The sequence below is a fragment of the Rhinolophus sinicus genome, chromosome 3 (assembly GCF_057876585.1).
Source record: "Rhinolophus sinicus isolate RSI-liver-muscle chromosome 3, RSI-T2T, whole genome shotgun sequence".
In the NCBI taxonomy this organism is placed as follows: Eukaryota; Metazoa; Chordata; class Mammalia; order Chiroptera; family Rhinolophidae; genus Rhinolophus; species Rhinolophus sinicus.
The window spans coordinates 174,197,241-174,221,485 of NC_142503.1; the positions used below are offsets into that span (position 1 = coordinate 174,197,241).

The 24,245-nt window shown below is 37.2% G+C and overlaps 1 protein-coding gene across 5 annotated transcripts in view; it reads left to right on the plus strand.

Annotated features, from left to right (window-relative positions):
* Positions 1 to 24,245, plus strand: part of EXD2 (exonuclease 3'-5' domain containing 2) — a 56,199-nt gene that overhangs the window by 11,636 nt on the left and 20,318 nt on the right. For 2 of the 5 annotated variants that reach the window (XM_019733490.3, XM_088797381.1), the window contains exon 2: positions 17,630 to 18,009. In XM_019733490.3, the coding sequence (XP_019589049.3) occupies positions 17,677 to 18,009 (333 nt within the window). In that variant the 5' untranslated portion in view covers positions 17,630 to 17,676. Of the gene's footprint in view, positions 1 to 8,311; positions 8,412 to 9,973; positions 10,221 to 16,413; positions 16,502 to 17,629; positions 18,010 to 24,245 lie in introns of those variants that run through there. The other 3 variants (XM_019733488.3, XM_088797382.1, XM_019733489.3) reach the window with 3 other exon arrangements.

The following is a 24,245-nucleotide window of genomic DNA, read 5'->3' on the forward strand; positions in this document are numbered from 1 at the left end:
GAAAAGATCTGTTGGGGTTGATACATTTAATTTTAGAAACCTGGAGTCTAATATACTGCAATTCAAAGCTCAGTCTCTGGACTAGCCAGTCTGCAATTTTAAAAAATTGTGGCAAATATACGTAACATAAAATTTATTTTAATCATTTTCTCAATTGTGGTAAAATAGATATGTATAACTTAAAATGTACCATTTTAACCATTTTTAAGTGTACAGTCTGTAGCATTAAGTACATTCAGATTGTTTTGCAACTATCATCACTGTCTATCTCTAGAACTTTTCTATCCCTGCAAACTGAAACTGCACCATTGAACAATAGTTCCCCATCCCTGCCTTCCACCAGCCCTGGCCCCATGATTCTAGTACAGTCTTTATGAATTGGACTTCTCTAGCTAACTCATATAAATGGAATCATACATTATTTGTCCTTTTGTGTCTGGCTTATTTCACTTAGTATAAATCTTCAAGGTCCATCCATGTTGTGCATGTATTATCATTTCATTCCTTTTTAAGGATGAATAATATTCCATTTTAGGTACAGGCCACATTTTGTGCAAACTGTTTTTGTCAGCCCGCAACAAAATAAAAGCTTGTGCCAGAACATAAAGAATCTGTGTCAGCAAGCACCAAGTTTTGGTTCCTTTGACATTTTTATAGGAAGATTTTTTTCAATGAAGGAAGCAGAATGCGGATTTACATTCTAGAGCAAGATCCTTTTCTCCTCTCAACCCAGAACTTCGAGTAGCATTGGTATAGTTGGTATTTAGAGACACTGCTTTGGACTAGATATTTGGGAATCAAAATCCTGTAAAAGAAAAAAATCCAAACTAGGAATGGGATGCAATCTTTCTGCATGATGTAATTTACAGTTCTGAAGAAATTAGAATTTCTGATAAAAGCCTACACAAAATTCTAAAAAACTAATGGGGTTAAAACTTCTGAGAAACCAGTTACTCACCCACTCCCCTTTTAGTTAAGAGTGTAGTGACTTTTACTAAATATTCTTTCCTTCTTTGTATCTAAAATGATTGTCTAACCAATCTCTTTTCCTCCCAAGTCTCCGCACCAAAAGTAATTTTTGAACTGGATTTCTTAAAGACTGATAGTCTTAAAAACAAGGAAAATCATGACTCAGATGCAGATATGAAATTAATACATGTCAAAGATTTAATTCAACTCATTAATTAATGAGGGAAGTGGGAAAGACATTCCAATCAGTTCAAAGGAAAATCCAAACACTAGATAAATATCTAAGTCTATCAGAAATGTTAAAATCAATATTCTTAACAGATGCAAAGCTGGCTTATGGGGAAGGAGTGGGGAGGGATGCCAATAGAAACTTTACCTGATACAATTTATTTGCATGTTGAAAGACAATAATTAAAACATTTGCATTAGTATCATTTTTCTACAAACTAGCTTATATTTCTTCAGCATTATAAAACAGTTCAAAGACAATAAAAGGCATAAACCCCATAGACTCTGAAAAGAGGGAAGGGTATGTTTAAAACAATGCATCGCTTTCCATTTCCTGATCACACTTTCTCCTATATTCTACAATAGGCCTTCTTCCTTGTTGCAAGATAGTAACAAAATGTTGATATATGCTCATAACAGAATTATCTGAAAATTTTTCTTTAACATTTAGCTTCTAACATTGGTTGCTGATGTGAGAGAGTAAGGCAGGAGTCTCAAATGTAAACAATTTTCACGGAATCCTCATGTTTTCAGTCTGGTATCCCTACCCTTAACTGACAAAGGACCCTCTACCCTTTCCAGGGAATCAATCTTAAGCCATCTGCAAGGGCCAGGAGGAACTGGGGAGGAAATCTGGTGGTCTAACTGCTTCTGAAATAGACTTTTAATCAATTACTCTGCGTTTAGTCCCAAATTTACTTCTGCTTCTTGAAGTACCTGGTTCTGCCCATTCTTGAGCCTTTTGGTGGTGTTCTGGGACCTTTCAGGCTTGAGAGGACTGTCCTTTGATAGATGATGAGTCTGCAAAGTCAGTTCCCACTGTCTTGCTTTGCAGCTTCCAAAGTGTGATTTTTATCTCCTCTTCTGTTTTCTGAGAGACAGAAAATGGCCAGACCATATGTGACAGTAGAACTCTGACTCATGACCTCTGCAGCAACCAGCTTGGGAAGCCAAACCACAACCTCTAAGACAATCAGCTCAGAACAGTCTGACCTTGTCAATAAATCAGTTTCCTTACATTTTGCTCCCACTTTTAACACCTGACCAACCAGAGAAAGCCAATCAAATCACATAAGAAGCCTGGCTTCTAGTTAGCCCATCTCTGGTTTCCCCACTGCAATGACCTCCAATCACAGCATATCTAAGACCTGCACCCCACCCCCCTCCCCGCCCCCCCATAAAGCTTTTCCACTGTTCTGAGTCCTTTGAATCTTTGCCAAACACAAGTGATGGTGGGTGACTCCCTACTGTAGCAAGCTCTGAATAAATAGCTTGTTTCTTCTCATTTGGGTGGTCTTTTTTCTGTATCTTTTCTACATTGAACTTTTGTGTTTTTCCCATTTTTTTAGAGGAATTTCAGGAGGAAGTGGAGTTACATGTGGTTCAGTTCGTCATCTTTAACTGGTAGTCTCTTCCTGTGCTCTTTTCTCTGTGACTTACACATCAACAGTCCACCCTTTCCCCTCAGCTCTCGGAAGCCTAGAAATAACCTTTTGTCTTTTCCTCTAGCAAACCTGGATGCAAAATGTAACACCTATTCATATTCTTCCAAAGAATCTATTAGAACAAAAGTATTAGAGAATGATATAGAATTTGCTGAACTTTACCTAATAGATGAGATTACATAACACACATAACCCACAGCAAAGAACTTCAGCTCAACTCCCCAAACACTTTAAACATGTCTTTCTCCGCCAGAGTGTCTCCTCTGAGATGACTTTCTCTTTCTCCCAGGAAGTTTGGAGCTTTGCTGACTCCTCTACCTCTGATTGATTCCCCTAAATCTTTTAAATCCTCACCCCTTTACCCTACAAAGCAATTCAGCTGAGCCCCAAATCACACCACTCACTGCAGAACAAAAGGAATGCTGATTCACCAGCCTTCCAACCCCTATTGTTAGGTAAACTTGTCCCGTTGGGGATGTGTGAGTTTCACGCTCATTCTAAGGAGCCTAAATGAATTTCTTCTAAATGAATACAGACTCTGTTGCTAAGATGTAGTCTCATTCCAGCTCCTGAAGAGAAAAAAAAAAAAGTTCCCTATATCTCTAAACCACCAAAAAAAAACACCTTTTCTCACTTGTTAACAGTCTTTTTTGTGTTTCCAACTAGCTTGCAAGCTTCTTGAGTGCATAGCTACGTATTTTTATAATCTGTAGAGTACCTAATATTAGAAAGTTTATAGAAGAGATCAGTGGGCAGAAAAGATGGATAGCATTTCAATGGAAGGAAACAGGTTTTTCAGAAAGAGCCTATTTAGTGGTTCCTCTAAGTTTTAACCTTTATCTTCCACACATTAAACAAATCCAATAAGGGGTGCCATATTAAAAATCTTTATTGTCTATCTTCAATGTTGGGCACTCTGCTCAACAGGTCTTAGTTGACCTATGTGGCATGCATTTATTAGTAATATCTTTCATTTCCTGTATCAGTTAGGGACTGGGTTCCACTGCTAGTAACAGACTTCCCTGAAGTGGCCTAAAAAGTTAGTTTATGTTTTTATGTAAAAGAAGTCCAGAGATAGGCAGTTCAGGGTTAGCATGGAAACTACAGAAGGCATAGAGGGTGCAGGCTGCTTTACCTCTCCACTCCACCTTCCTAAGCACCTGGCTTCCATCTTCAGGGTGCCACTGCAGTGCCAGAGAGCTGTTTGAGCTCCAGCCATCAAGCCCTAGTCTTAGAAATAAGTGGAAGGGCAATGACAGAAAGGCAAAAAAAGGCCTGTGGCAGTTGTCTGCACCCTTTTTTGGAACTTTACCAAAAGTCTATTGCAAAAAACTTTGTTTATACAAGTTTTGTTTACACCTCATTGGCCAGTCGCATAGTCATCACTATTTCCAATGGAGAAAAAAAAATGTATTTTTAAGTGCAATTTTTAAATGCCCCCTGAGCAGAAGGAGAGAATGGCGACTAGCATTTCCTGCCACCTCTTGAATTTTCTGTACATGATGTCCTAGTGCTTGGCATTAAGTTGTCTTAGTTTACTGTAAGACCAGGTATATAATAATAATATAATATAAATATAATATTAATACTGGGTCTTATATTAATTTTTGCTCCAAAAGATGCATTAGAGCTGATTGTCCGGCTAGGTCTTATTTTTGGTAAAACACTGCAGTTTCCCTTTTTATTAACATCTTGCACTGGTGTGGTACCTTTGTTACAAGTGATGAACCAATATCGATACATTGTTACTAACTAAAGTCCATAGTTTATTTTAGGGTTTTCTCTGTGTTGCACAGTGCTGTGGGTTTTGACACATGCATAATGTCATGTGTCCACCACTACAATATCATACAGAATAGTTTTACTGCCCTAAAAATCTCCTGTGCCCCACCTATGCATCCCTCTTTTCCTCTCTAGGAACGCCTGGCAACTACTGATCTTTTCATTGTCACCATAGTTTTTCCGTTTCCAGAATGTCATATAGTTGGAATCATACAATATGTATCCTTCTCAGACTGGTTTCTTTCACTTAGGAATACACATTTAAGGTCGGTCCCTCCATGTCTTTTTGTGGCTTGATAGCTCATTTCCTTTTATCGCTGAGTAATAGTCCATTATATGAATGTACGAGCATTTGGTTATCCCTTCACCTATTGAAGGACATCTTGGTTGCTTTCAATGTATGACTAAAGCTGCTATAAACATTTGTGTACAGGTTTTTGTGTGGACTTAAGTTTTCAACTCATTTGGATAAATACCTAGGAATATGATTGCTGGATTATATAGTAAAACTATGTTTAGCTTTGTAAGAAAGTGACAAAATGTTTTCACAACTGACTATTTTGCATTCCCACCAGCAATGAATGAAAGTTCCTGTTGCCCCACATCCTCATCAGCATTTGGTGTTGTCAGTATTTGGATTTTAGCCGTTCTAATAGGATTTAGCCATTGAATGAGATACTGGTATCTTGTTTTAATTTGCAATTCCCTAATAATATGTAATGTTGAACATCTTTTCATATGCTTATTTGGATATCATATATCTTTTTTGGTGAAGTGTCTATTCAGATCTTTTGATCACTCTTTAATTGGGTTGTTGAATTTCAAAAGTTCTTTGTATAGTCTAGATAACAAATCTTTATTAAATATGTGTTTTACAGATATTTCCTCCCAGTCTGTGGCTTATCTTTTCATTCTCTTGTCTCATCAAATTTTTTGGCATAACGCTGTTCATCATTATTTTCTTGTTTCTTAAATCTCTGCTCTATTTTGTGATGTTCCCCTTTTTAGCCCTAATATTTATTTGTTGCTATTTCTCTTTTATCTCAATCAATCTCACAGGACTTTGTTTCTTTATTACTCTTTTCAAAGATCTAATCTTAGTTTTGTTGTCCATCTATATTGCATCTTTTTCTATTTAAATTTATTCTGTGATCTTTATCTTCTACTATTTTGGATTTATTCTTTTTTTCTAATATATTAAGCTGATCACTTATATAATTAACTTTTAGTCTTTCTTATTTATTAGTGTAAGAGAATATGAGGTTATTAATTTACCTTTATGTCATAAATTTTCATATACAGTATTTTTATTGCCTCTCAAATCTAATATTATAAATTTCCATTGGGATTTTTCTTTGATCTTTGTTATTAAGATGTTATTTGTTTATTTATAATTTTTTTTAAGGAGGGCGCAGCTCACAGTGGCCCATGCGGGGATCAAACCAGCGACCTTGGTGTTACTAGCACCACGCTCTAACCAACTGAGCTAACTGGACACCCCCATTAAGATGTTTTCTAAATCTCCAAATATATGGAGTTTTTTAAAGAATCATTTTATTATTGGTTTCTAACTTAATTGTAATATGGTCAGAGAATGAGACATGTATGAGAGCAATTTTATGCAACTTGTAGAAAGTTGCTCAACGGCCTAAATCAAAATTAATTTTCTTAAGTTTTCCTTGTATGTTTGAAAAGTATGTGTTCTCAAAATGCTGGGTGCAAAGTTCTATACACGTTCCTTAGGGAATATTAATGGTGTTGAAGACGTTCCTGCAATGACTGGTGATTCTTGGATATCTTTTCATATTTAAGTGCTATAGACTGAAGGTTTTGTGTCCTCTCAAAATTCGTATGTTGAAAACTAACTCCCAATGTAATGTTATCAGGATGTGGGGGCTTTGGTGGGTGATTAGGTTATGAGAGTGGAGCCATCATGAATGGGATTAGTGCTTTATAAAAGAGGCCCAAGAGAGCTCTTTATCCATTTGGCCAAGTGAGGACAGTGAAAAGACAGCTGTCTATAAACCAGGAGGCAGCCACTTACCAGACAATAAATCTGTCAGCACCTTGATCATGGACTTCCCAGCCTCCAGAACTACAAGAAATAAACTTCTGTTGTTTATAAGCCACCAAGTCAATGGTATTTTGTTATAAACAGCCAGAATGGACTAAGACAAAGAGTGAGGTGCTAACAAGCTGACAGGAAAATCTTCATGCACAGATGGGGCTTGTTGACTGGGCTTCAGTGTAGGGTGACTGCTTATGGACCCAGGTAGTTCATTATTGATTGGATCCCTCAATTGTCAAAATTCTGCCATTTTAAGCTAGTTTGTCTTCTAAAATTATATTGACATTTGTTTGTCTGCTATTATCTTCTCTCCTGTTCTTTTTCTTCTTTGGGTTTCTAAACTTTTCACTCCTTTACTTTCATAAATTTTTTTTTTTATTGAAGTATATATGCCCACAGATATGCAACCTGAACACACATGTAAACCAGGTTAAAAAATAGACCATTATCAGCTCTTCGTGAGCCTTCCATGTTCTCTTCCAGAGTCATTACTCCACAAAGAGTAATGATTACATTGACTTCTTACAGCATGAATATTGGGGTAGTTTCCAGTTTAGGGCTAGGACAAAGTACGGGTATGCATGTTTTTATACGTGTCCTTTGAGTGAACATATATGCATATTTCTGTTGGGTATACAACTAGAAGTGAAATTGTTAGGACAAAGGCTATGCATATATTCAGCTTTAGCTGATATTGCCAAAAGGTTTAACAAAGTATTCCTTTCAGTAACATATTAGAGTTCTGGTTGCTCCACAATCTTGCCAATACTTGGTATTGTCTGTCTTTTTCATTTCAGCCTTTTTGATGAGTATGTAATAGTATCTCGTAGTGATTTTAATTTGCATTTACTCTTTACTTTTTTATTTATGTCTTTCAGAATGGAACAGATTAAAATGCAGGGGTTAATCCCCTACATCTGGCAGAAATTTCCCTTATGGGTACTTGTCTAGTGGAACCTTTTTCCTGTAATGGAGGCAATATAGAGGATGAGGGTAACAAGCTTTGCAATCTGACATACTGCGGTTTGATTCCCAGCTCCAGTGCTTACTTGCTTTGCTACCTTGATAAATTTAACTTTTCTCAATTTCATGTAAAATGGCACTAATGACAGTATTGTCTCGATTATTATGAAGATGAAATCAGATAAAATATGTAAAATGCTTTGCAAAGTTCCCAGTACACTGTGATCACACAGTCAACAAATGGCAGCTATTATTATACCTCATATTGTTTATGCACATCTCATTCCCCCCCTGATTTACACATTCTATGACAAATAATAGCACATAGCATACATTTGCTGCCTCATATATAAGAATTGTTGATAAAGACTGGTTGAAAGAATAATTTTAAATATAAACGGAAGGTACTGTGGTTATTGTTATAAAAGATGGCAAATTATTATAACGGCTATAGTATAAAATGCACTGCTAATGAGTAATACATTATTTCAACAAGTCTCTCTCCTATTTACCTTCATCATTTAGCAGTTAAAAAAATTAATGCAATATTAAAACACTACTGAAGCTAATTAGTAATGACAATTAGATGTCCCATATTGCATTTGTGAGGGTTCCAGAGGTTTCTCCCTTTAAATCCAAAACCAAAACAAACAAAAACACCACCCCAGAAACAAATATAAAAACAAAAACGTCACTTTTCTGAAGAGGCGTTAAGCCTTTCAAATTTTAAGAGACCCTTTGTTCAGCAGTGGAGAAACTGGGGAGGCAACATCTTCCGTACAAGATGGCGCCACCCATTTGTACACCCCAGCTAGGATTACGTCCTCTTAGCCCGTCGCAGGACCGGAAGTTGTATCGGCCCTAGTGGATCCGGGTGGATGCGAGCAGGTGGCCGCAGAGGTTCCAGTTCTTCTGTGTGAGGTGCTGCAGGTGTTCGGGTGGGAACGGGGCCGCAGGTAAGTAAGGATCAGGAGCTGCTGAGCCTTTCGCCTGGCTTGTGCAATGGGCAGAGGGGGTTTCCAGTGCAGACTGACGAGAGGGGTAGTGTAGCTGGTGATGTCACTGTGTGCGGGGGCGACTGCGAGAACCCCGCAGTCCCAGACCGACTTGGCCCTGCCCCTCTCCCCGCCCCTCGGCGGGGCCTCCTCTCACCCCTCGCCCACGGCGGGGGCGGTTCAGCATCCAGGTGCGCGACCCCGCACGCCGCCCCCCAGGTAACCCCCTTGAATCCCGTTCTCCTCTCTTAAGGAGCATCTACCGACCTCATGGCTTCTTGACCCAGTAAAAAGAAGCGCCGGCCGCAGCACCTAGCAGCCTCTTTAGCGCTGCGTGTCCCACGCGTCCAGTTACAGTTCCCTCCCCTCGATTCGTATGGACCTGCCCCCGCCTCCCACCGTTACCACCCCTTTCCTCCCAGCCACACCCGCTGTTTCGGGCCTTGCTGGGAGCCACCTCTATTTTTCGCATCATTGAGCTAGATCAAAACCAGAACGTTAATGATTATTTATTGCAAAATTGATACCTGCTCATTAAAATAAACCTTTATAAGCTTTTGATGAATGGACGCAAACGATTTCGCTTAGATGTCCACTCCTTTGAAATACCAAATTATACCGTATTTTTTTGTTGTTGTATTTCAAGGATAGAAGGAACTGCACTGAAAGGTTTTGTTAATTATCAGAATTGCGAAGTGCGGGAGAAAAGAGGTTTAACGGGGAAGGAATGATTAATTTTCGTCAGTTTGAGCTTGTTTTAAAAATGCATTTATTCTTCTATATTAATTTCAGATGTAGTCCATGCATAAAATCTTGTAAAACATTCATGTAAAAAATTTAAACAAAATAGATCATCTTTGACCTATCTCTTTACCTCTCCATTTTTTCCTGCTTTTATTTCTTGCCGCAAAGAACTGTTACCTTTTTGGGATGTGTTTTTCTATTTCTTTTTCTTTACACTTATTGACATGTGTTTATACGTATAAGATACATTCGTGTTAAACTTTTACAAATGCATATTTTTCAAATACGGCAAATTGTACCTATTCAGTTACTCGACTTTTTTGTATTTAAAAATGGGTCTTGGAACTTTTTCTTTGTCAATATATAGAGATCTACGTGTAGATCCATAGTATGCTAAGATTCCGTAGTACCTGAGATCCCATAGATTGCTTACAGTTTTTCACTGTTAGACACAATGTGGCATAGAAAAATCCTTCCACATGCGACAGTCCCTGTGCGCATGTCTCAAGAATAGAAACTTGCAGGTGGAATTGCTGGGTGGGAGGAGGTTGTGGACATTTTAATATGAAACTAGTTACTAGTGAGACTGAGTATCTTTTCTTGATTGTTGGCTATTTGTATTTCCTCTTTTGAGAAATGTCTCATTTCTATTGGGTTGTCTTTGTACATATAGTAGTGTTTTATATATTCTGGACATTAACCTTTTGTCATTTATATAAGTTTTAAATATTTATTCCCAACTTAGTGCTTTTTCAAGTTGTTGCTTGTCTTTTAGCCATATGGCAACTTTGTTGGACCAAAGTGTTAAATTTGATATTTAAATGTATCAATCTTTTACGTATGCATTTTGTTGTCTTCTGGCTGTCATTTCCTCCCCCAGTGGTTCTCAAATGGGTGGTAGTTTGCCACCTAGGGGCCATTTGGCAACGTCAGGAGACATTGTTTGGTTGTCCATTGGGGTGGTGGTGTGCGTCCTACAAGGTACAGGAGAGCTCTCCACAACAAGGAATTTTTCTGGACTAAAATGTGAGTAGTGCTGAGGTTGAAAAACCCTCTTCTCCCCTGAGACAGGGCAGGGTTTTCTCTTATAACTGTATTTTCTCCTTTAAATTCTTACATGTTTGAGTTTTTCTTCAGTTCCTGTGTGTGTGTGGTATGTGCGTAATTATTTTCCAAACAGTGTCACTCTGAATAATTTTCAGTCAATTCTTGACCCATGTGTCTCAAATGCCACATTTATCATGTACCGATTTCTCGCACACAAAAAGTCTGTTTCTGGACTCTTCTGTCCTATGGCCTAATTTATTTTCTCCCTCCCTCCCTCCCTCCCTCTCTCCCTCCTTCTTTCTTTCTTCCCTTGTTTTCCCCCTTCCTTTCAAAGCTTTCCTTCCTTGCCTCCCTCTCCCGTCCTCCTTTCCTTCCTCCCTTTGTTCTTTTGCTCTTTCTTTTTTTTGTTTTTTAAGGTTTTTTTTTATTGGGGAAAGGGAACAGGACTTCATTGGGGTACAGTGTGTACTTCCAGGACTTTTTCTTTTTTTTTTTCAAGTCAAGTTGTCCTTTCGATCTTAGTTGTGGAGGGTGTTGTTCAGCTTCAAGTTGTCCTTTCAGTCTTAGTTGTGGAGGGCACAGCTCAGCTCCAGGTCCAGTTGCCATTGCTAGTTGCAGGGGGCGCAGCCCGCCATCCTTTGTGGGAGTCGAACCGGCAACCTTGTGGTCGAGAGTCCACTGGGCCCATGTGGGAATCCAGCCAGCAGCCTTCGGAGTTAGGAGCTCCAACTGCCTGAGCCACCAGGCTGGCCCCGCTCTGTTTTTCTTTTAGAGACTTTTTATAAGAGCTTATTTGAGACAAACTGATGACATATGCTTGGGAGCAAGATCTCAAATGCTCCGCAGGATAACAGTTTTGCAGTTTCTTTTATGCATTTGAGATTAAGGAGGGAAGTAAGGAAGATTACATGAAGGTGTGAGAAAGAAAGGTGGGTTACCTCTTGCAGGCTTTAGGAGGGGTCTGAAAGGGGGCATCAAAGGTGAGTTAGTTAACCTACATGCACAGAAACAATGGATTGGGTTTACTTAAGGCAAAGATAATCCTTTTAGTAAAGCTGGGGGTGTGACTACCCACCATGACTTTACACAGTAATCTGATCACAAATTCCAAGTTAGGGATTTGTGATCAGATTACTGTGACGTTACTTTCCATAGAACCCCTTTCTTTGTCCACACAACAGAGATAACATGAATTTATTTGACTAATAATCCCAAGTAGAGTAAAAGTATTTAATGCTGATGATTCTAAAGATATGCCAATTTATCCAAACCAAACTCAAACCAGCTTTAATATGAAATATTTTCCCAGATCATGTGATTCTGAAAAAGCTTTTGGGTTAGTTTCTGTTATATTTTTGATAATTCTCATGCAAGCACTTGTGTGTTTAAGCCAATTTAATAGAACTCCTTTTTTATAAATGATAGGGTGGAACAGTCGTAGTCAAGTCTGTATTATGGTCTTTTGTCTTAGGTACCTTTTATCTTTTTAATTAATCATTAGTCCTTTCAAATAAATCTTTCAGTGAAGCTACTTAGAAATTTTAAAACCTTTGTGATCTTCTACATGCCAATTAAAATAGGTATCTCATTCTGTTTGCTCAATTTGGGAACTCATACTTTCAAGTGAACTTTTAAAGTGATTTTTATTTTCTATGTTGGAACATTCCTCATAATAGCCATTTTAATTTTAGAGTATAATTTCCTTGGGGGCTGGGAGCAGTTTGGTAGGACCCTAGCTGTAAATGGAATTTGGCCCACACTCCTATCTGACCGTATTTTGGACCTTCCAACCTGACAGTTACCAAGCTGCATTCTTAGGACATAAGATTTTTAGGTTGACTTTTAGTAAGTTTTTACGGCCTATCCAATATAAGATGATGGAAAGAGAACTGACTCTGGGTGGTGAACACACAATGTGATATATAGATGATGTATTACAGAATCGTACACCTGAAATCTATGTAACCATTGTCACCCCAATAAAGTTGAATTAAAAAAAAAAACTTTATGGTCTAATTTTCTATTTTGCAAGACCAATACCACAGCATTCTGTACTAAATATATATTATACTTTGATATCTAGTAGGGGAAATGCTCCCTTATGATTATTATTATCATTGGAAATTATTTCATTGGAAATCATATACTTAACAGCTCATGTACTCATTATTTAAAAAACAGTATTTTGGTGCTAGACTTACAATTTCTTTTCCAGATTAATTTTAGAATCAGCTTGTCAAATAGTTTTTCTAAGTGGCTTTATTGGGATGTAATTCTCTCAATTCAGTGTTTACAGTGTACAGTTCAGTGATTGTTGGTATATTCACAGTTGTGCAGCCATCACCACAATCTAATTTTGGAACATTTTTCTCAGCCCCAAAGGAAACCCGTACCTATTGGCGGTTAGTCACTCCCCATTACCTGGCCATAATCTCTCTGCCTTTTTAGATCTGAATATTTCATATAAATGGAATCATACAATTTGTGATATTTTGTGACTAGCTTCTTTCACCTAGCATGTTTTCAAGGTTTATCCATGTTGTGTAGCATGTATGAGTACGCATTCCTTTTTATTCCTGAATAAAATTCCATCCTATGGTGTATTTGTTTCCTAGGGCTACAGTAATGCAATCTGGGTAGCTTAAAATAACAGAATTGTATTCTCTCACGGTTCTGGAGGCTTAAAGTCCAAAAGCAAGGTGTCAGCAGGACAGTGGTCTCTCTGAAGGAATTAGAGGAGAATCCTTTTTGCCTCTTCCTGAGACTGGTGGTTGCCGGTAATCCTTGGCCTTTTTTGGCTTGCAGCTGCTTCACTCCAATCTCTGCCTCTGTCTCCACATGGCCATCTTCCCTGAGTGTCTATCTTCATATTGTAATTCTCTCTGTGGGAGTCTGTCTCTGAGTCTCCTCTCTCCTTCATGTAGGGTACCAGTTATATTGGAGTAAAGGCCCGTGCTACTCCAGGATGACCTCATTTTAACTTGATTACTTGTGCAAAGACCTTATTTCCAAATGATATCACATTCATAGGTAATAGGGGCTAGGATTTCAACATATCTTTTTGGGGGACACATTACAACCCATGACATTATGGCTATGCTATTATGTTATCCACTACTCAGCTGATAGACATTTGGGTTGTTTCTACTTTTTGGCTATTATGAATAATGCTGCTGTGAACTTTTGTGTGGACATATGTTTTCATTCCTCTTGGGTATATACCTAAGAGTATAATTGCTGGGTCATATGGCAACTCTATGTTTAGTCATCTGGGGAATTGCCAGAGTGTTTTCCAATGCAGTTGCATTATTATACATTTCCACCAGCAATGTATGAGAGTTCTAATTTCTCTATATTATTGCCAGAACTTATTATCTGCCTTTTTGATTAGAGCCATCCTAGAGGGTGTGAAGTGATATCTCATTGTGGTTTTGATTTCATTTCCCTAATAGCTAATGATGTTGAGCATCTTTTCATGTGCTTATTGGCCATTTGTATGTCTTCTTTGAAGAAATACCTGTTCAGATCCTTGCCCATTTTTAATTGGTTTATTTACCTTTTTATTATTGAGTTGTAATAGTTATTTATATATGCTAGATACATGTCCTTACCAGATATATGATTTGCACATATTTTTTCCCGTCCTGTGGGTTGTCTTTTCACTTTCTTTATGGTCAATTCAGTTTTTAAAAATTAAGTTCGCATTGAATTTATATATTATTTTGAGTAATTCTGTAAAACAACCTTCTCTTTATTAAAAAATAGGGTAATTATAGTACCTTCTGCAAAGGGTTGTTTAAAGAATTAAATAAATAATGTATACATGAGTATATATACATGTAAAGTGCCTGGCACACGATGCGTGCCCTGTAAGTGATAGCTGCTATAATATATTGCTGCTCTTCCAGTCTTCTATATCTTCAGTAAAGTTTTCTATTTTTCTTCATATTGATTTTGCACATTTCTTGTTGAGATTATACATAGGTGTATATGTGGTTGTGGTTTTGTGTAGTTTTGAAATAAAAAATAGCCATTCTGTTAGGATCTGTGGTTCTTTTCCATTTCTGCCTTCTTTTGCCCTGATTTGGATCTTTTTCCCATCTTGGCTCTACTATTCTGAGTCTTCTCACAGGTCTCCTGCCTCTAGCCTTGCCCTCCTCCAGTGTAGCACCCACACTGCCATCATGGTGCTCTTTGAAATATGAGTCTGATCCTGTTACTCCCTCTATCAGTCTGCTAATAGCTCTATTACCTAGAGCGTTTTACCTTAAGGGTGATGGAGGGCCCCTTATGACTTGACCTGTGTCTCCTCATTCTGGCGTCATCTTACTTGCACACTATGCTCTAGCATAGCACTGTCCAATAGAAATATGGGAGCCCCATAAATAACTTAGAGTCTTCTAGTAGCCACATTAAAAATATAAAAAGAAACAAGGTGAACTTAATTTTAATAACATGTTTTATTTAACCCTTATATCCAAAATATCATTTCAACATAGATATAAAAAACGAATATGGAATTCATAGAGATAGAAAGTATAATGCAGGTTACCAGGGGTTTGGAGGGGGGGACAGTGGGAGATTGTTGTTTAATGGGTACAGAGTTTCTGTTTGGAATGGTAAAGAAGTTCTGGAAATGGATAATGGTGATAGTTACACAACATTATGAATATAGTTAATGCCACTGAATTTATACTTAAAAATGGTTAAAATAGTAGATTTTGTGTTCTATATGTTTTAGTACAATAAGAAAAGGTCACCTTAAAAAAATCAATATGGAAATTATTAATGAGACATCTTTACATTTTTTCTTAATAAGTCTTCAAAATTCGGTAAGTATTTTACTCTTACAGTACGTGTACATGTTCAATTTGCTTGAGCTTTGTCACCTATACCGTGATGCTTCATGCTTTTTGTATCCTTGCACATACATTTCTCTGCCTGGGATGCCCTTCTCCTATCCGCCCTGTGTACCTGGAGAACTTTTGCTGAGTTTTCACTACCAGTATCAATCTCAGGTATCATTTCTCTCAGCAAGTGTTGCTTTTAATAATACCCCCACTCTTTCCTCTTTGCCATCCCTGTACTTGTGTGTGCTTCTGTGTTGGTTTTATCTCCTTCTATTGTAACTTGTTCGTTACACGTATTCCTCCTGTTCTAAATTCTAAATTTTTTAAAGTAGATTGTGCCTTTTAACTCTTTTTAGCCAGAATCTAGTATAATGTCTGGCTTATTGAAAGTGCTACTTACCTGTTTGCTGAATCAATCCTTTGGCTGGGAAAAAACCCACACAAAACCTCTCCAAATAAAAAATGAATTACATGTTTTAAATACTGCCAATAATTCCTTCATATGGAGGTACGCCGATTGCTCCTGCAATTTTTCTGAAGCCTTTCTTTTACACAGGCCGCACACAATAAAGAATAAATCAGGGACCTGACTGTGTGCCTGGAAACTTCGTGTCTGAAGGAACCCCTCTCAATGGAAGCAAATCAATACTTTGGGGCTTTTTAAAGTTATTTGATTTAACCTTATTTTAATATTATTAAATGTGGAGATAGTATGATATGCAAAAAGAAATTTTAAAATGATTTAATAAAAACACGTTAGAATACGTTATTTTCTTTGAAAACAAAATTTCACTTTTCTATACAACATCATGTTTAAATTGAGAAGGGAGACACAGTCAAGGTGCAAATTGGTCTCAAAGAATGCAACATTTGTCTGAAATAAATTAGATGAAACTTAGAAGAAAGAAAAGTAAAGTTTTAGATTTAAGTGCAAAATATAAATTTCAAATCTGTAAAACGGGGAACTTGATTTGGTATCAGTGAACTTTAATTTACCACACGTTTTCTATGACCCATCAGTGTGATTCTACTACTCAAAAACTTCTTTCATAAGGCATTCATAAAGTATAGGTAAAATAAGTAATAGTGTCATGTAACCCACACCCATTAGACCATGTCTCAAGTACTGAATACAGACCTGAGTGTCACAGTTTAAGAGATGCATTAACAAACTTGGGGCTGTTCAGAAAGATGTAGGCAATGGTGAGTGGTCTATAAACTAGGTCACAGGAAGACCGGTTGGGTTAAGTAGAATGTACTAAGAGCTATTTTCACATATTTCACAAGCTCTCAGGAAGGAGTAAACACTTTTGTTATTTCAGAGACCAGACTGAACATCAAAGAGAGCGATTTCTATGTAGCGAACTTTTACAGAATGCAAGAACTTTTCAGCAAAAGCTATCTCTTAAGGTAATGAACTCTGTCCCTAGATGTATTCAGGTAGGGACCAACCAGGTCAGAAACCAGATAGAGAGGTCTGTCAGGATTACCATAGAAAGGGCCCTTGAATTGTACGCTCTAAAATAACAATAAAAACCACAATATAGTAAATACATAAACCAGTAACTTAGTTGTTTATTATCATTATCAAGTATTATATCCTGTACATGGCTGTATGTGCTATACTTTTATTTGACTGGTGTTGCAGTAGGTTTGTTTACACCAGCATCACCACAAATAACGTGAGTAATGACATTACGACAGCTACAACGTCACTAAGTGATAGGGATTTTTCAGTTCCATTGTAATGGACTGTGTATGGGACCACTGTTGTAGATGCAGTTTGTCATTGACTGAAACATCATTATGTAACACGTCTGTATTTAATAGGGCGTCTGTGTCCCTTTTCTTTTGCTTGGCTTGCTTCACTTTTTTATGTTATCCTGTCTTGACCTTGTAGACATTTCAGTTTTCAACTTCCTCCTGAGCATCTTGGATCTCCGTTTAGGTTCTGTTCTTTCATTTTTCTTTTCCAGTCCTAGCTTCCCTTTTGTACGGCCCTAGTTTACCCTAAATATCTGGGTCTGTTTTTATGGAGAACTACTGAGACTTCTGGAGCAAGACAATCCATGTTTACGCAAGCCTGTTTGCTTTGTCTCCCACAGCCCACACCTTCCAGAAAAGTTAAAAAAAAAATGTCATCACCAATTTGCTGATGATTAGATTTTTATTGAAAAGCAGAAGTTTCCATTCACCTGTTAGAGATTGAAGGTTTAAAGTGCAAACACCTTGAAGAAGATCCATTAACTAAAATTTACTCACTAATATAGCAGTAAATGGAAGTGAGAGTCTAGTTTATTCTGTTATCCTTGATACAATTTTATATGATTAAGAGAGCCCTGAATGCAAGTAGAGATGGAGTATGGAATGTACAAAAGTGAAAAAATTAAAACGTCACTGTTTCATGTGGCATTTTATAGCCATTATTTTTTAGTTTGTAGGAACATGGATGTAAATGGAACACTTTCTAGGGCAAAATTTGTTTCCATATAGGTTTAAATTTTGTATGTAAATATGTTGTTGCCATTTGTTTTGCAGATTGTGGGATTAGTGATATGCGTTCCTAAACAGCAGCAGAGTTGAAGATGTCCAGACACTTAGTGGCTTTGACAGTGACCACCCTTCTTGGTGTGGCTGTGGGAGGGTTTGTCCTATGGAAAGGCATCCAGCGCCGGAGGAGAAAAACGAGCCAAGGGACCCAGCAGTGGCAGCAGCAGCAGCAAGCTCCAGGCAGGAGGGAGCTGCCCCTTCCAGAAGAAGACCAGCTACACTCCAGTGTTTCCAGAGCCTCGTGGCAGGAGAGGATCCGTGAAGCAAAGGTGGTGACTGTGTCTCAGGAGGCAGAGTGGGATCAAATCGAGCCCTTACTTAGGAGTCAGTTAGAAGATTTTCCAGTACTGGGAATTGACTGTGAGTGGGTAAGTTAACAAGCAAACATAAAACAAATATTTTCTGCTTTTCCAGCTAGGGACCTTGACGAGTCAGGTAGAGGCTAAGATTAAAGGAGAAGTAGCTTGTTCTCAACTTGCTTATAAGCAGATTTTAGCTGGAGAAGTTGCCTCTCTTCTCAGGATAGGGGAGTGCTTGTAATCGTAGCTTCTGGAGTCAGATCTATATGAGTTTTATTTTCACCACATCCTTCTGTGAACTTGGACAAACTACTTAAGTAATTTGAACCTCAGTGTACTTGTTTATAACAGGGGGAATGGTGTCTGCCTCTCAGGGCTTTGCTAAGGATTCAGATAGCCTCTCTAAAGTCTTCAGCACAATTTTAACATGTAGCAAGTGCTCATTAAATACTAGCTACTGTTGATATTTTAAATAATATTTTCATAAGGATGCTATGGAGAAGATAGTTAAGAAAGTCTATTTTAATCCAGACACAAGTTTGGATTAAAAATAAAAAAAGTTAAAATTTGAAACATTGTTTACTCCAAGACAGGTACTATGATGTTTTGTTTGCATCATTTCATTTAGTTTAGATCCTCATAATAATTCTATGTAGGGAGATACTATTATTTTCACTTTTATAGATAGAAAATGGAAGCATAAAAACGGTTAGTTCCTTGCCCGAGGCCATGAAGCTGGTAACCAGCATTTGAGCAGAGGGCTTTCTTAACCCATCTGGTTAATTTTTCTAATGACTGTTACTTTGGGGTAGTTGTTGCATAGTGGTGGTGACGGTAATATGGCACACCTACTCTTCCGTCATTCTGATTCAGAGAGTGAACTTTAATCTCCTTGAAACAAGATATTCCAAAAATATGAATAAATCAGTGGGATCTCGTTTGTTAATTCAGCATACTTTAATGCCTTGCCATCTCTGATACTTGTCTTGTGGATATCTAGAATATTCTAGATAGCCAAGAACCAGGAAATACAATGAAAAGAGGACCGAAGCATAATAGCTGCCACAAAATCGGGTCAAGGTTGGTAGGAGGGACTACTAGATGCCAACACAATGATGACCAAGAAGAGAATACCTGACAGTGTGGGAAAAGTTTCATAGTCACACAAGGCCTTACACCTTAGCTACTGAGGGAATTTCCTTATATCAGCAATAGTAGTTGTTTATACCAATGACCTTGAGCTGTCAGGCAATGACTGGGCACCTTTACTTTATTCTACATAAGAAATTATATCATTTTAGAAATCTTTACAAATTTCTATATCATTTTAGAGGTATTTACACTAACAACAATAGAAAACATTCGTAAACAGTGAGTTTTAGTAGATTAGGAAAATTCACATTTGCCAAATACCTTGATTATTTCAACTAAATGAAATATAATTTGCAGCAACAACAGGGTGTTCTGAAGTGACTAGTTCGTAACAGCAGTTGCCTAATAATAATATGTTTAATTACTATAGCAGACGCATGGAACATTTGAAGTAGCAAATAATCCAAAACCCACTTCAGTTTGGCTTTTTTTCTTTTTTTGGGGGGGGAAGGGGAATAGGACTTTATTGGGGAACAGTGTGTACTTCCAGGCCTTTTTTCCAAGTCAAGTTGTCCTTTCAATCTTAGTTGTGGAGGGCGCAGCTCAGCTCCAGGTTCAGTTGCCGTTTTCTAGTTGCAGGGGGCACAGCCCACCATCCCTTGTGGGAGTCGAACCGGCAACCTTGTGGTTGAGAGGATGCACTCCAACCAACTGAGCCATCCATGAGCTCAGCGGCAGCTCAGCGGCAGCTCAGCTGAAGGTGCTGTGTTCAATCTTAGTTGCAGGGGGCGCTGCCCACCATCCCTTGAGGGACTTGAGGAATTGAACTGGCAACCACCTTGTGGTTGAGAGCCCACTGGCCCATGTGGGAATCGAACCAGCAGACTTCAGAGTTAGGAGCACGGAGCTCTAACGGCCTGAGCCACTGGGCTCGCCCTCATTTTGGCTTTGATGTGTATTGAATTCATGCTGGATGCCACATCTTGCTTCAGGAGTGATTGCATTTCTCCGATTGCTGCCACAGAAAAACTTTATAAAAAAGTCATCCATCCTTATTCTCACTGTTCTTCCATTTCTGTTTCCCTTTCTCTTTCATTTACGTTTGTGTGTTTGTTTAGTTATTTTGTTTGCTATGGTTTTACAGCCAGTATTTGTTTACATTTACCAAAGTGTTTACCTTTTTCTTTGTTCGTCTTTCTTTATATCTCAGACCCTTTGGGGTCATTTTCTTTAAGGTCACACTTTAGAAGATCATTTCTTGAGGGCTCATTGATAATAAACAGTGTTATTGTTTTGAAAGTGTCCTTATTTTGCTCTTGATCTTGAAAGATTTTCACTGGATGTGAAATTCTAGTTTGACAACTTATCATTTTCAAGGTAGTTTTTCGTTGTCTTCTGTTGCTATTGAAAGTCAGTCTAAATGTTGATTGATTATACCGTGTTTCCCCGAAAATAAGACCTAGCCGGACAATCAGCTCTAATGCATCTTTTGGAGCAAAAATTAATATAAGGCCCAGTCTTATAGTATATTATATAAGACTTGGTCTTATAGTAAACTAAGACTGGGTCTTATATTAATTTTTGCTCCAAAAGATGCATTAGAGCTGATTGTCCAGCTGGTCTTATTTTCAGGAAAACATGGTAGGTAATCTAATTTTTTGTAGCTCCTTTTAAGATCTTCTCTTTGAGTTTGTGGTTCTAAAATTCACCATGATGAAACGAGGCTTTGTCTTCTTTCTGTATTTCCAGCTTGGGATTCAGAGAGATATCTGCATATGAGGATATGAGTATCTTTTATCAATTTAAAAATTCTCTTTGAAGATTGTCTTTGCCTTGTGTTTTCTTCTGTTTCTTCTTCTTCCCTGCCTCTTCTTCCTCCTTCTGTTCTTCCTCCTCCTCCTTCTTTCTTGCTGGAATTTGATCAACGGTACTCTCAAGCGTTTATGCTATTCTGCATGTCTGGTCAGCTCTTTTATATTTAACACATCTTAGTCTCTCTGGATTTATTCTGCATAATTTCTTCAGGTCTCTTTATAGTTCCATTTTTCTTTCTTTAGCTTTGTCTAATCTGCTGCTTAACTTGCCCTTTCAGTCTTTTTTAAAAATCATTTTTATTGTGAAATAAAACACATCTAGAAAAGTGCCTGAAACAAAAACAGCGAAATGATTTATCTAAAGAGAACAGCTGTGTATCTAGAAACAGAAGATTGCTAGTAACCCAGAAGCTCCCCTTGTAATCAGTCTCCCCACCACCAAAGGTTGCTATTATCCTGATTTCACGATATTTACTTTCGTGTTTTTCTTTATACTTTTACTGCTCAAGTATGTACTATAATTTACTTTTGCCTGCTTTTAAATTTAATGTAAATGAAAAATCATCAAGTATGTATTCTTTTTATGATTCATTGCCATGTCCATTGTATAAATACTCGTATAGCCCAATTTATTCATCTCTTCTAATATTGATGGACATTTGGGTTGTTTACAGTTTGGGGCTCTTACGAAGAATGCTGCAATGAATATATGCACTCATTATTATTGGGCATGTGTATCTATGAGTGGAATCCTGGGTCAAGTTTGTATATATATCTTTAACTTTTATAGATAATGCCAAACTATTTCCAAGGTGATTCTAACCAATTTACCCTCTCATCAGTAGTGCATGAGTATGCATACTCATTGTTTCCACCTGTTTTCAGAAGTGATTCTACTAATTTAACCTCCCACCAAGACTATATGAAAATTGCCTTTCTCTTGCATCTTCATCAATACTGTTAGATTTTGAAATTTTAGTCATTCTGATGGGTGTGTAGTAATTTTTCATTGTAGTTTTAATTTGCGTATTCCTGATTACTAATAAGATGAGCATCTTTTCTATATTTTCTTGGTAATTTAGATAAGTTCTTTTATGGAGTACCTATTTAAGTCTCTTGCCTCTTTTTCTATTGAGTTGTCTTTTTCTTACTGATTTGTAGGAGTTCTTTATGTATTGTGGATATGAACCCTTTGTGAGTTAAATGTATATCGTATATGTCTTCTCCTATTCTGTGAATTGCCTTTACATTCTTTTAAGGTTATCTTTTGATGATCAGAAGATCAATATAGTGTAGTTTAACAAGTCTTATCCTACCCCTAGTCATGAAGATATTTTCCTATATTATTTTCCTAGAGTTTTGTGGTTTTAACCTTGTACATTAGATTTACAGTTCTCCTGGAATTGTGTGTGTGTGTGTGTGTGTGTGTGTGTGTGATGTGAGGTAGGGTTAAGTTTCATTTTTTTTCTCCCATATTGATATCCAGTTATCCTAGCACCATGAATTGAAAAGATAAACCTTTTCTCACTGCTTTGCAGTGCTGCTTTACAATAGAACAAGAGTCTGTATATGAGTAGATCTGTTTCTGGACTCTGCCATGGTCTGTTTTTCTATTCTTACACTAATGATTACAAACTGTCTTAGTTACTGTTGTTTTATAATGACTGTTGATATCTGGGACAGCAAGATTTGCCATCTTGTTCTTTTTCTAGAATGTCTTGAATATTCTTGGTCCTTTGCATTTCCTTATACATTTTAGAATCAGGAATTTTAGAATCGACAAAAAAAAATTCTTGATGTTTGATTAATATTGCATTGAATCAATAAATCAGTTTGTGGGGAATTGACTTCTTTACAATATTGAGTTTTCTAATCTAAGAATATTTATTTAGATCTTTAATTATTCTTAATGGATTTACAGTTTCTGTGATTTTTCATTCTATGATAAATGAAATCTTAAAAATATTTGTGTTTCTAATATATAGAAATGCAATTGGTTTTTATATATTTCTCTTATATTAAGCCTTACTAAACTCACTTATTAATTCTAATTACTTGTAGATTCTTTTGGATATCTATGTACACTATTGTATCATCTGTGAAATAACAATTTTATTTCTTTCCAGTCTTTACAATTTTTATTTCTTTTCTTGTCTTGATGTACTGGCTAGGATCACAATATAGAGCTCAGTAGAAGTGGCGATACCGGTAGTAGTAGGCACCCTTGCGTCTTTCACTGTCTCAAAATGATAACTTTCAACATTTTCATATTGAATGTATCGGCAATAGGTTAGTTTGTAGATCCCTTTACCAGATTAAATGCATTCAGTTCTATTCTTGGTTTGTTAAGAGATTTTTAAAAAAATCATAAATGGTTGTTGAATTTTATCAAGTGCTTTTTCTGCATTTCTTGAGATGACTATGTAGTTTTTCTCCTTTATTCTGTTGTGAAATACATTGATTTTTTTTAAATTTATTTTTTATTGGGGAATATTGGGGAACAGTGTGTTTCTCCAGGGCCCCTCTGCTCCAAGTCATTGTCCTTCAGTCTAGTTGTGGAGGGCACAGCTCAGCTCCAAGTCCAGTTGCCATTTTCAATCTTTAGTTGCAGGGGGCACAGCCCACCATCCCATGCGGGCATTGAACCGGCAACCTTGTTGTTGAGAGTTCGCGCTCTAACCAACTGAGCCATCCAACCGCCCCTCCAGAAGCTCAGCGTCAGTTTGTTGTCTTCAAACTAGTTGTGGAAGGTGCAGCTCTCTGGCCCATGTGGAAATCAAACTGGCAACCCTGTTGTTCAGAGCTTGAGCTCTAACCAACTGAGCCATCCGGCTGCCCCAAAATACACTGATTTTTGAATTCCTAGAATAAATCCAATTTTGTCATGATGTTTTATTCTTTTTATACATTGCTGAATTCATTTTCCTAATGATTTTTAGAAGATTAAAAAAAAATCTGTGTTTGTGAGTGATATTGGCTCATCATTTTCCTTTCTAAAAATCACCTTGTCAGATTTTGATTAAAAAGTTATGCTGGCCTCATGAGTTAGAGCTATTACTTATTTTTGTGTTCTCTGGAACAGTTTATGTAAGATTGTCATTCTTTTTTCCTTAAATGTTTGATTAGAATCTCCTAGTGAAGCCATCTGGAGTGTTCTTTTAAGGGAAGTTTTGAATTCTGGATACAAAATACAGTTTCTGGGCTATTCATATTTTATGTTTCTTCATGTCTGTTTTGATAAATTACATTTTTCATCTTAATCTGGTTTCTCAAAATTTTAAATTATAGGCATAAACTTATTTATGATATCTTCCAGTTTTTTCCCTCTGTCTGATGAATATGTAGGGATGGCTTCTTTTTCATTCTTGACATTCTTGCTTATTTGTGCTTCTCTCTTTT